Below are 14,008 nucleotides of genomic sequence, written 5' to 3' on the forward strand. Positions count from 1 at the left end.
CCCTTGATTCCTTAGCCCTAAGAGCTAAAGCTAACTCTCTCTTGAAAACATCCAGTGAATTGGCCTCTTCTGTGGCAGAGAATGCCGCAGATTTACAACTCTCTGGGTGAAAACGTTTTTCCTCATCTCAGTCGTAAATGTCCTATCCATTATTCTTAAACTGTGACCCCTGGTTCTGGACTTCCCCAACATTGGGAACATTTTTCCTGCATCTAGCCTGTCCAATCCTTTTATATGTTTCTACAAGATATCCCTCATCCTTCTAAATTCCAGTGAATACAAGCCCAGTCAACCCATTCTTTCATCATATGTCAGTCCTGCCATCCCAGGAATTAACCTGGTGAACCTACACTGCACAACCTCAATAGCAAGAATGTCCTTCCTCCGATTAGGAAAACAAAATTGCGCACAATACTCCAGGTGTGGTCTCACTAGGGTCCTGTACAACTGCAGTAGGATCTCGTTACTCCTAAAATCAAATCCTCTCGCAATGAAAGCCAACATGCCATTTGCTTTCTTCATTGCCTGCTGTACCTGCATGCTTACTTTCAGTGACTGATGTACAAGCACACCCAGGTCTCGTTGCACCTCCCCTTTTCCTAATCTGACACCATTCAGATAATAATCTCTCTTCCTGTTCTTGCCACCAAAATGGTTAATCTCACGTTTATCCACATTATACTGCATCTGCCATGCATCTGCCCACTCACCCAACCTATCCAAGTCACCCTGCAGCCTCATAGCATCCTCCTCGCAGCTCACACTGCCACCCAGCTTTGTGTCATCCTCAAACTTGGAGATGTTACATTTAATTCCCTCGTCTAAACCGTTAATATATATTGTAAATAACTGGAGTCCCAGCACCGAGCCTTGCGGCACCCCACTAGTCACTACCTGCCATTCTGATAAGAACCCGTTAATTCCTACTCTTTGCTTCGGCCCATCGAGTCTACTCTGCAGCCTTGTCTCATGTTTTACCTTTCAGAGTAATTGAATCTTTTCTCCTCTCAGGTCCTGTTTATTTTGGTGTTATCGCTTGAGAAACAAATCCTGACAAGAAATCCCATCTTTTGATCATCACATGGTATCATGGCATCACTTATAAGCACCAAGAGTCCATCCAGTTGAAAAGACTTAAAAGCTCACTTTCTGGCACTTTGTATAAAATTATCATAATTTCCACTGAATGACCATTTCCTCTTTCTGCCACCTAATGTTAAAGGCTCTAGCATTGGAAAATGATAGGCAATTATAATGATGCTGATCACTGCATCTGCTGTGATATATGGAAGAGATATCAGGGAGGTGGATCTGTGGCCTGGTCAATTTCTTTACCTCTGTGTAATTACAGCTTCCATCTGAAGATAATGAGGAAATAACACATGCATCTGCACTGGAAAGCCCAATCCCGGAAGGGACAGTCTCTGGGTTAGCTCAATTGCAAATGTGGGTTCCCTTTGCTGGCTCAAATCATTGACTGAAGTCTAAGCCCAGCTTTAGGTTCTGATCAGTTCAGGATAGCACTCAAGTTCACCAAATCACTTTCCATCAGCTTAGACTTTGTTTATGAGAAACTGAGCCAATCTTGTAGAACTTCTTCTCTGCCTCATCCGTGACATTAGAACAGAGCAGCACAAGAAGAGGATGCCAAATTAAACTAATCCCTGGGGGGGTGGGGGGTAAATCCATATCCCCCCACATCTCCCCATTCCCTGCATATTCTTGTGCCTATCTAAAAGCCCCTTAAATGCCACTATCGTATATTTTTCCACTACCTCCTTTGTCAGTGCGTTTGTGGCATCAACTACTATCTTTATAAAAACTTGCAAAACACACATCTCCTTTAAACCTTCCCCCTCTTGTCTTTGGATTCGGAACTGGCTCACCCATAAAAGACAGTGGGTGGAGGTGGAAAGGCGAAATTCGGATTTGAGGGCTGTCACCACCGGTGTTCCACAGGGTTCTGTGCTGGGACCTCTGTTATAACTGAAATTTGTGATATATATATATATATAAATGACACGGATGCCGATGTAGGTGGGTTGGTAAATACGTTTGCACATTACGCCAACATTTGTGGAGTTGTGGGCAATGAAGAAGGCTACTTTGCAGGCTTCCCTAAATCTCTCAGCATCAAAGCTGGTAGTGGGGAAAACGTATTAACCGCAATCCTGTGTGTATCCTGTGTGTATCGATGTTCATAATGGTTAAATCCCAATAGTGTCAATGCATGTAGGTAATAAATCAGATTTGCATCATTGTGTGTACGAAGAAAATTTCATGAGCATCAACATGCCTGTTGGGCAAATTCCATTAGCATCAACGTAACTGTTGGGCAAATACTATTAGAATCAATGTGTCTATTGAGCAAATCCAATTAGCAGCAATATACGTAAGGGAAAAATTGCATTGGCATGAATTCATACAACAGGAAAATCCCGTTAGCATCTACACGCCAACTGGTCACATTTCATTTGCATCAAACTACCTCGCAAGAAAATTTATTTTGCTTCAAGATGTTGAACAGGAGATTCCATTAGTCCCAATCTGCACATTTTTTGCAGTGAAATTCATATCAGAGGAGTTCTTTGTGAATAAAAGAGAATGAAAACGCAGCTGTGAGCACCATTTCCATCAGGCCTAGCTCAAATTTTCATCGGTGGGAAGACGACCATGACATGAACTGTTTAAAAGGCTTGCACATCTGACACTCAGATATGGGTTTAACTGTGATTCAGGCAGGCTGACTTAATATGTACTGTCATTCCAGAGCCTTGCCAAAGCCAGCAAAAAATCAAATGTGAAGGATGCAGTTTAGAAAAGAATAAAGAAGCTAATGGAAAACGGTGCAGTAATCATACTTTTCCTGATGCTCACCTTCACAGATAGGATTAGAAACATTAACTGGATGTTTAAGGAGCAGCAGTTGTCCTTTTTATTACAGACAGAAAACGGATGATATAAAGACCATTTTTGGTGGAGCTAATGCTTTTGATTGAAGTTATCTATGTGACACGGTCTAACTGTCCCTGAGAGTGTAAAAAAAACAATAATGCTGTAAATTTTACTTCATTGACCCTCTGCTATGAACTGTTGATTTGTTAAAGGCCCGGTTAAAAATGTTTGCTTTGGTTCCATTCGTTGGTTTATAGACATACTAAACAATTAAGTAAAACCTCGTTAATAATCCTTACCACATTTACAAGCCACGATAAACTCACAGATTGCAACAAAATTCAAGCTGAAGGTTATGTGTGCTGTTAACAAGCTTAAAGCCAACTACAGCCTGCATTAAACCTGATCATGTGGATGTTAGTGGAGCTGGGACAGAAAGGTCGTAGCCAGTTTACTTTCAAGTGGAGGTTTCATATGTAATGAAGCTGCGTGCCTTAAGTTTCAACTTACGTCCGATTTGATGCTTTCTGACAAAGTTTGAAAAACCCAGCTAGTAGAAGAAGTCAGAGCCTGCGGTATGGGAGAGGTAAAGTGGCTGCTCGACATGGCTTCAGAGGCAGGAAGAACAGGGCCATTTCTCCCTGGATGGAATAAGACACAAAGTGCTGGCGTAATTCAACAAGTCAGGTATGTTCTCTGGAGAACATGCATAGGTGACTTTTCAGGTTGGGACCCTTTTTCAGAATGATTGTGGGGGGTGGGTGGGAGGGGGGTAGAAAGCAGGAAGAGAAGAGGGGCAGGGCAAAACCTGGCAGGTGGTTGCAGGTGAGGGGGGGGGGGGTTGATATGTAGATGGGTGGATAAAGGCCAAAGATGCAGAGACAGAAGGTGTGAGACATAAGGATTGAAAAGCTGTGAATTGTGAAGCTAGAGGAAGGAATATTGGTGGAGGGGGCAGAGGAAGCAATTGGGTATGAGCAGGTGATATTGGGGGGGGGGGGTGAAGAAGATAGGGGGATGTGCATTCACTCTATCTATTCCCCTCATGACCTTATACACCTCTATAAGATGACCCTTCAACCTCCTGCACTCCAAGGAATAAAGTCCTGGCAACATCGTAGTAATTCTTGCCTGTACTCTTTCCAGTTTAACAGTAACCTTGTTTTAGCAGGATGATCAAAACTGAACACAAAACTCCAAATGCAACCCCACCTAAGTCTTATATAACTGTGACATAACATCCCAACTTCTATACTTAGTGCCCTGTCTGATGAAGGCCAATGTAATGAAATGTATATTCCGTGGGGGGAAGGGGAGGAGAAGATGAAAACATGAACCAAAGCGACCAATTTTCTGAATTACACTATAATTCAAAAGCAAATACAGTATTATGCATTAAACAACTTTCCATTGGGTATTCAAATGACGTGACACGCTCCAGACGGCTGTGCTGACGCATGAAGATGCGTGTGACAGTCACTATCGGCCTGTCGCGTCAATGACGGCCAAGTGGGACAGGCCCTTTAGTGTCATCTGCAAATTTACGAAACATATCATCTACATTCTCATCCAAATTATTGATATCTTCTACATTCTCATCCAGATCGTTGATACATTGAGGCCTGGTTATTTTTGAGAAGACAGAGGAATTAGGTTACCATGTAACATTCTCTTCGTTGTTACTGTAGAATGAATATCTGAATGAAGGTGTGGATGCTCGATTAGTTGAGTATGAAGACAACCAGCCACTACTGGATATGTTTCTGCAGAAGCCCATGGGTCTTCTCGCACTACTGGATGAAGAAAGTCGATTTCCCCAAGCCACTGACCAGACACTTGTAGGCAAGTTTTTAAAATAACATGTGGTTGAATGATCAGTGAAAATGTTCATGATATATCATTAAAGTAGGGTACTACTTTCTGCCAAGTTTCATAGAACATAGAACACAGGGGTGCAGGGGATGCACAGTGCCACAGGGGCAGCACAGTGAAGCAATGGTAGTGCTGCTGCCCCACAGCACCAGAGCTCTGGGTTCAATCCTGACTACGGGTGTTGCTTGGGCAGAGTTTTTAACGTTCACCCTGTGACCACATGGGTTTTTTCTGGGTGCTCCATTTTCCTCCCACTTTCCAAAGATGTGCAGATTTGCAGCTTAATTGGCCTCCGTAAATTGCCCATAGTGTGTAGGACATATAATCTGTGGAATTATCTGCCAGAGAGCGGTGGAGGCTGATTCTCTGGATACTTTCAAGAGAGAGCTAGATAATGCCCCTGTCCCAATTAGGAAACCTGAACGGAAAACTCTGGAGACTTTGCGCCCCACCCAAGGTTTCCGAGCGGTTCCCGGAGGTTTTTGTCAGTCTCCCTAATGTTCTATGTTCTATAGAAGAAGCAGAAACCACTTTTGACCATTAGGGAGACTGACAAAAACCTCCGGGAACCTCCGGGAACCGCACAGAAACCTTGGGTGGGGCGCAAAGTCTCCAGAGGTTTCCGTTCAGGTTTCCTGAGTGGGACAGGGGCATAAGGCTCTTAAAGATAGCATAGTCAGGGGATATGGGGTGAAGGCAGGAACGGGGTACTGATTGGGGATGATCAGCCATGATCACATTGAATGGCAGTGCTGGTTCGAAGGGCCGAATGGCCTACTCCTGCACCCATTGTCTATTGTCTATTGTCTGGAACTAGTGTATGGGGGATCAATGGTCAGCGTGGACCTGATGGGGCCGATGAGCCTGTCTCCATGCTGTATATCTTAATTAAACCAATGGAATTGTACAGCACAGGAACAGGCCCTTTAGCCCACATTTGCATACTGAACATGATGCCAAGTTTAACTAATCTCCTCTGCCTACACGTGATCCATACTCCTCCATATCCATGTGCCTATCTAAAAGCCTCTTAAATACCACTATCATATCTGCCTCCACCATCACCCCTAGCAGCACGTTCCAGACATCCACTACTCTCTGGAATGCCTTTCTAAAGCTATGCCTTCTAGCCTTTTAGCTATGCCTTCTGGATAATTCCACTCTGGGTTATGTTTACCATAGAATCCTAGTTATAACTCAGGTTGTTGGAATATCTTCATTTTTAAATTGCAAGGAAAGAACAACTTCAGTAACAAATTACATTTTGCCAACAGGGAAATTTGAAGACAATCTCAAATCAAGTTACTTCTGGAGACCAAAGAGGGTTGACTTAAGCTTTGGAATTAATCATTATGCAGGAAAGGTGAGTGCTCATTAGACATCAGATATATTACAACAATACCAGGTTGTAGCAAGAATATCATTGACCGCCAACATTTTGAGGGTGAAAGTAACAGCGAGATCATCGGCTTTCACTACCATTTCTCTGCAAACCTGACAAAAACTGGGCTTTTCACACATGCTTGTGGAGATCCCAGTGTTGCTGCTTTTCATTCAGCGCACATAGAACATAAAACATAGAACAGTACAGCACAAGAATGGCCCTTTCAGCCCACAATGTTTGTGCCGAACATGATGCCAAATTAAATTGATCTGATCTGCTGTACATCATCCATATACCTCTATTATCTTCACTTCCAAGTATCCAGCTAAAAGCCTCTTAAATGCTATTATCATGTCTGCCTCCAACATCACACCTGGCAATGCGTTCCAGGCCTCCACCACTCTGTGGAAAATACTTGCTCCGCACATGTCCATTAAACTTACCCCCTCTCACCTTGTATCTATGCCTTTTAGTGTTCTACAATTCCACATTGGAAAAAAGGTTCTGACTGTCTACCCTATCTCTCATGATGTTATAAACTTATATCAAGTGTCCCCTTAACCACCGATGTTCCAAAGAAAACAATCCAAGTCTATCCAACCTCTCCCGGTTGCTTAAACCCTTTAATCCAGGAAGCCTCCTCTGCACCCACTCCAAAGCCACACTCATCATCTTTTCTGTAATGGGGTGAACAGAACTGAATACCATACTCCAAATGCGACCTATCCAAAGTCCTATAGAGCTGCATTACGACTTCCTGACTCTTATATTCAATGCCCCTAGCAATGAAGGCAAGCGTACCATAAGCCTTTTTTACCGCCCTATCTAATTGTGCTGCCACCTTTAGTGAGCCATGAACTTGGCCTCCAAGATCCCATCTGCACATTAAAGCTGGTAAGGATCTTGCTTGTATACTTTCTCCTTTCATTCAACCTCTCCAAAGGAGGCACGGTGGTGCAGCAGTAGAGTTGCTGCCTTACCGCGTCAGAGACCTGGGTTCAATTCTGACTATGGTCACTGTCTGTACAGAGTTTGTACATTCCTCCTGTGACCGCTGGGTTTTCCAGATTCCTCCCACTTTTCAAAGACGTGCAGGTTTGTAGGTTAATTGGCTTCTATGAATTGTCCCTAGTGTGTAGTGTGTAGAACTAGTGTACAGATGATCGCTGTTCTCTGCAGACTCGGAGGGCTGAAGAGCCTGTTTCCACACTGTATCTCTAAACTAAACTAAACCTCATACTTGCTCGTGTGAACAGGCCATGTCAACAGCCTGACCTAATTGTAATCAAAGAAAGTCACTTGAATCAAGAAATTGACGGTATATTCCATGAGTGTGTAAGAATGTTTTGTGCTTCTGTAATCAGCTTCAGGGTTCCTATATTTGCGAGTGTAAATGCAAAAGTCCAGAACCGGCATCTCAGTGTTTTCCTGACAGCATTCCACCTCATAGAAAAAGCTGCACCAATTCCTATCATTTACACTGGGGAAGTCTATCTGGTTTGAATTGGCACAAGAATAACTTCTCCCTCCAGAACAAGGGGTCACAGTTTAAGGATAAGGGGGAAATCTTTTAGGACCGAGAGGAGAAAATCATTTTTTACACAGAGAGTGGTGAATCTCTGGAATTCTCTGCCACAGAATGTAGTTGAGACCAGTTCATTGGCTATATTTAAGAGGGAGTTAGATGTGGCCCTTGTGGCTAAAGGGATCAGGGGGTATGGAGAGAAGGCAGGTACAGGATACTGAGTTGGATGATCAGCCATGATCATATTGAATGGCGGTGCAGGCTCGAAGGGCCGAATGGCCTACTCCTGCACCTATTTTCTGTGTTTCTATGTTTCTATGACTGGAGCAAAATGACTTTGTGGACCAAGTCAAGCGTTAGTTTGGTTATAATATTGCTTTAATTATTTTACTTTATTAGTTTCTATTTATCTTAAGTATTATTTTTTAAAAGATTGTTAATACTTTAAATTTGTTTCTGAATAAGACAGGATGATGTTTAGCCGACTGTTAATGTTTCTTCTGCATTTCATTTCATAAGCATTCAAAGAATAATCATGACATATTTAAAAGAAGCTAATGTTTTTAAAACAATTATTCAAAAACATTAATACTATGGCACACAAGCGTACTCACCTCAATCACATGTCTATGGAATAGATGCGCTACAATGCTCGGAAATGCATCCTACACTCTGTATCTTCCCCTCTGTCTATTGTACTTAAGTTTGCCTTGATTGTATCTATATGTGGTATATCTGACCTGTTTGGATGGCATGCAAAACAAAGCTTTTCACCGTACCTCGGCACACGTGACAATAATAAACATAAACCTAAATAAACGTAAACCTAAAAGACATTTAAACAGACATGTGGAATGGAAGGGGATAGAGAGACATGGGCCAAATGCAAACACATGGGATTAACCCAATATGCCTCTAATGGACAAGGTGGGCTGAAAGGCCTGTTTCCATACTGTGCAGGACTGTTGTTCTTTGTAGTACTTGCATTGGATTTATGCCCATTTGGATCTGACAATCTGTAAGATCTCACCAGTAAGGATAGAACAAGATTCATGCAACAAACGGGCCTCGAAAAAACTATTTGGTGTAGGCTGACCATTTATGTGAGATTAGACCAAGTGGGACCCATTGGGTCTCGTCCCCTGGGGGGGGATTGGGGGGGGGCTGCAGCGTCACACACACACTAAGCATCCCACACGCACAGACACTAACCCCCCCCCCCCTGATATTATATTAATATTATTCATTTGGTCCTTTTCCCCCATCCCCCACCCAATCCACTCATGCATAGCCACCATGGGTGTTGCGGGCCGAAGGTACTGGTTTCCAGAGGGCTGACATAGACATTGTGGGCCGAATGGATTATTGGGCTGGCAGCCAACTGTTGCAACGATTTTAAAAGCCAAGCCAAGGCAAACAATTTGGCTGTAGCCATCCGACAACCAAAATTCATTTTGTGAACACAAACTTTTTAAAAAGGCGAGGCAAACAATTGGGCAGCAGCCACCTGACAACCAAAATTCCTTTTGTGAACACAAACTTTTTAAAAAGGCTAGGTAAATCATTGGGCAGCAGCCACCTGACAACCAAAATTCATTTTGTGAACACAAACTTTTTATAAATGCAAGACAAACAATTGGGCAGCAGCTACCTTTCAGCCGCATCGAGGGGACTCACCGTGGAGTAGACGTGTGTTCAGTGTTATTCGCAGCTCAGAGAGCCGTGACCCTCTCGCTTCCTGGTTCTGGCAGAGACTGAGTGAGGGACTACACTCCCGGGTTTTATAGTCCCTCCACCCTGCCACCAGCGGGGGCAGCAGAGAGAATGGCGAATATTTTAAAAACTTTAATATCTCTCTGATTTTTCATCGATGGGAAAAATCCTCTGGTCCCGGAAAGCGGAGGGGGGCTCTGAGCGAGGTGGCCAAAAATGACGGCTCTAGGTGGCGGCGTACTCTCGGAAATCGCAGCACAGTGGGCCAGAAGCAGTCGAGATCAGACTTTTAGTAATATAGATAGATGGAGACAAATGTGGGCAGTTTATCATTGACTATATATATGGGCCATTGATAATCCAGTCCAATTACAGAATAAATAAAAATCCCAAATTTGCAGATGCTGAAAATCTGAAATAAAAACAAAAATGCTGGTCAGATGGAAAGAGAAATAGAGAAAAAGAGAAAGAGAAAGTATCCATGTATTCTGTTATTATTTTCATGGTTCTCTTTACAGGTGTTCTCTTTTTCATGATTCAGTGGCACTTTATTGTCATGTACAGTGAAATCCTTTGTTTTACATACAATCGAGTACATTCATAGATGCTCCCTGACCTGCTGAGTGTATTCAGCATTTTTTGCTCCTATTCTTCATTACAAAGTACCCAGACAATCTATTACTTTATTAAATAGAGAGAAAGTAAACTTCAATAATGTACTGAAGAATAATTACTGCTTAACAATCTAATTGCCCCTAAATCACAGGAACAGCTAGCCATGAACATGGCACCTAAAATTACATATGTTATTATGCTTATTATGTCCATTCCTTATACCAGTCAATACTGATTCATACATGATTCCATCTGTAACTCAGTAATACATTTTCATTTTTTCCAACATGGAGGGAGATCATTAGCAAATTGAATCTCTATCGTCTCCCATGTACACACAGGGCAATTAATCCACCGTACATACTCGGGATGTGGAAGGAAATGGGAATACCTGGGGAATCCATTCTCCCGTAGGAAGAAATGCCAGCTCCACACAGCTGGCCGATTAGGAAAAGGGGAGATGCAACGAGACCTGAGTGTCATGGTACACCAGTCATTGAAAGTAGGCATGTAGGTGCAGCAGGCAGTGAAGAAAGCGAATGGTATGTTAGCATTCATAGCAAAAGGATTTGAGTATAGGAGCAGGGAGGTTCTACTGCAGTTGTACAGGGTCTTGGTGAGACCACACCTGGAGTATTGCGTACAGTTTTGGTCCTGTTTGAATTATAGTAAAGTGTGGAGTCAAGCATTGTAATAGTGGGAATTAAGGCGCAGACTAGTTTCTCAATGGGGAGAGAATCCAGGAATCGGAGGAGCAAAGGGACTTGGGAGTGCTGGTGCAGGATTCCCAAAAAGTTAACCTGCAAGTCGAATCGGTTGTAAAGAAGGCAAATACAATGCTATGATTTATTTCAAGAGGGCCTGTGTACAAAAACAGGGATTGTAAGGTCTATGTATGAATGTGTGTGAGTGATTGGTGGTGGTCGGAGGGGCCGTAGGCGCAGATTGGCAGCCACGCTTCCGTCAGTCTGCCCCAGGGCAGCCGTGGCTACAGAAGTAGCTTACCACCACCGAGTGTGACTGAGGAGTGAATGAATAATGCGATGTAAAGCGCCTTGAGTATTAGAAAGGCGCTATATAAATCCCATCCATTATTATTATTATTATTATGTAAGACCATATTGTGAATACATCATCTTTCTATTTTCCATTTTCTTGAGGGACCTTTTTAAAGCAAGGAATCATTTACCATTTGCCATTTGGTGAGACCACACCTGGAGTATTGTGTACAGTTTTGGTCTCCAAATCTGAGGAAAGACATTCTTGCCATGGAGGGAGTACAGAGAAGGTTCACCAGACTGATTCCTGGGATGTCAGGACTTTCATATGAAGAAAGACTGGATAGACTCGGCTTGTACTCGCTAGAATTTACAAGATTGAGGGGGGATCTTATAGAAACTTACAAAATTCTTAAGGGGTTGGACAGGCTAGATGCAGGAAGATTGTTCCAGATGTTGGGGAAGTCCAGAACAAGGGGTCACAGTTCAAGGATAAGGGAGAAATCTTTTAGGACCGAGATGAGAAAAACATTTTTCACACAGAGTGGTGAATCTCTGGAATTCTCTGCCACAGAAGGTAGTTGAGGCCAGTTCATTGGCTATATTTAAGAGGGAGTTAGATGTGGCCCTTGTGGCTAAAGGGATCAGGGGGTATGGAGAGAAGACAGGTACAGGATACTGAGTTGGATGATCAGCCATGATCATATTGAATGGCGGTGCAGGCTCGAAGGGCCGAATGGCCTACTCCTGCACCTATTTTCTATGTTTCTATGTTTCTATGACAGCACATGATCAAACAATGGTCATTGGATCTACGAGGCAATGGCAGCAATGGCTTCTATTTGATTGATTTCATTATTTTGAAGTGAGTCATCTTGTAAAAAGTCCAAACAATTCAACGCTGCAAACTTCCCCAACCAAATTCTTAAAATCACTGCCTGGGCCTTTTTCCATTAAACTTCAGTCTTGTGACACCGATCTAATTGTCATCTTACCTTTAATATATTGCAGGTTCTTTACAATGCCAGTGGCTTCCTGGCGAAAAATCGAGACACTTTGCCAGCAGATATTGTCCTGCTTTTGAAGTCATCTGACAATAAAATTACTCGGCAGGTTATAACACATGCTCTGACAAAATCAGGTATGGCTTTGTGATTAAGATTTGCCAAAATAGTGTCAAACTTGAAGGACTGGTCGCTCGACATGTTGCAAGGAATGTTTTATATTTTCCACCTCCCTATAGTTTTTCAAGTTCCAATTCACCAAAGCACAGAAAGTTTATTGTTCATTAAACTTGTCTGTCAACTTTTGTTCATCTGTTTGTAAGGTGATGCTTGCTGCATTGTGAAGAATGCTTCAGGCCAAAATTGTATTGGCAGTGCTTTTTGTGCCACTACATCGTATTGGTGCATCAAAAAGGTTAAAAACTAGATTTCCAACTTTAACATTTTCGTTTAATATGGCCAAAACATAGCTAAATTAAAAAAATAAAATTTACAATTTAAATTAGGCAGTCAGGTCCTTAAACAGTTTAAGTAGCTAATAGGACAACGATCTGCCATTGACACCAACAGCAAGGAACAATGTGTATACTGGAAATTATCAAAATGCTAGAGTAACTTAGCGGGGCAGGCACGCTGTCCCGCTGAGTGGAGAGAAGGAATGGGTGATGTTTAGGGTTGACATCTATTCCTTTTCTCCAGAGATGCTGTCTGTCCTGCTGAGTTACTCCAGCTTTTTGTGTCTATCTTCGGTGCAAACCAGCATCTGCAGTTCCTTTCCTACACAATATGTGTACTGGCACCATTTGGTCTAGTAAAAGGGCATTGGATGTTGGTACTGGTTTATTATTGCCATGTGTACCAAGGTACCGTGAAAATCTTTGTTGGCATGATATCCAGTCAGATCGTACGATATATGAGTACAATCAAACCATTACACAAGTACCACAGTGCAAATAGAAAAATACCAGAGTGCAGAATATCATGTTACAGCATTGTAATGTTACAGTTACAGAGAAAGTATAGAGAAAAACAAGGGCAAGGGCCACAATGTGGGAGATGGGGCTGCATCATGATCTTACGAGACACCTGTCTGCAATTTGATAACAGCAGAGCTGTTTCTAAATCAGATAGTACATGCTTCTGCCCAATGGTAGAGGGGAGAAGAGTGGTGAAGAGGGAAGAAGAGGGAATGACCAGGGTGTAAATGGTCATTGATTTATGTGAGCTACTTCCCTGAAGCAGCGTGAAGTATGGTTGGAGTCGATAGTGAGGCAGCTGGTCTATGTGAAGGAATGAGCTATATCTGCAACTCTCTGCAATTTCTTGCAGTCTTGGGCAGAGCTGTTGCCAAACCAAACTGTGATGCATCCCAAAGTATTGCTTCTACGGTGCATCTGTAGACATTGGTAAGAGTTGTTGGAGATATATCGGCCTTCATTAGTCTACTAAGGCAGTCGAGGCATTGGTGTGCTTTCTGGGTCATAGCTTCAATATGGTTTATCCAGGACAATTTGTTATGCCTAGACTCTTGAAGACTTTGACCATTTCTACATCGGCACCATTCCACCACCTCGTCTTCTGAAGTCAATAACTAGCTTTATCGTGTTTACATTGAGGGAGAGGTTGTTGTCTTCACACTTCACAACCATGCTCTTGATCTCCATCCTGTACTCTGTTTTGTCATTACTCAAGATCTGGCCCACTATGTTGTGACTTCTGCTAACTTGTAAGTGGAGTTAGAGCAGGATTTGACCACACAGCATAAAGAGTGCAGTAAGCGGCTCATTGCAGGTCTGTTGAGAATTATCGTGAAGGATGTTTTGTTGCCTATTCTCATTGATTGTGGTCTATGGGTCAAGAGGCCAAGGGGCCAGTTGCCAAGGAGGGTTCAGACACCTAGATCCAGGAGTTTGGTTGGGATTATAGAAACATAGAAACATAGAAAATAGGTGCAGGAGGAGGCCATTCGGTCCTTCAAGCCAGCACCGCCATTCATTGTGAT

General features: G+C 42.8%; 1 protein-coding gene across 6 annotated transcripts in view; it reads left to right on the plus strand.

Moving 5' to 3' along the window:
• The window catches only part of myo3a (myosin IIIA), a 312,459-nt gene that overhangs the window by 176,424 nt on the left and 122,027 nt on the right, over window positions 1-14,008 (plus strand). For 5 of the 6 annotated variants that reach the window (XM_033015890.1, XM_033015903.1, XM_033015896.1 and 2 more), the window contains 3 exons: window positions 4,584-4,737; window positions 6,042-6,130; window positions 12,014-12,143. In XM_033015890.1, the coding sequence (XP_032871781.1) occupies window positions 4,584-4,737; window positions 6,042-6,130; window positions 12,014-12,143 (373 nt within the window). Of the gene's footprint in view, window positions 1-4,583; window positions 4,738-6,041; window positions 6,131-12,013; window positions 12,144-14,008 lie in introns of those variants that run through there. The other variant, XM_033015928.1, reaches the window with a different exon arrangement.

The sequence above is a fragment of the Amblyraja radiata genome, chromosome 2 (assembly GCF_010909765.2).
Source record: "Amblyraja radiata isolate CabotCenter1 chromosome 2, sAmbRad1.1.pri, whole genome shotgun sequence".
In the NCBI taxonomy this organism is placed as follows: domain Eukaryota; kingdom Metazoa; phylum Chordata; class Chondrichthyes; order Rajiformes; family Rajidae; genus Amblyraja; species Amblyraja radiata.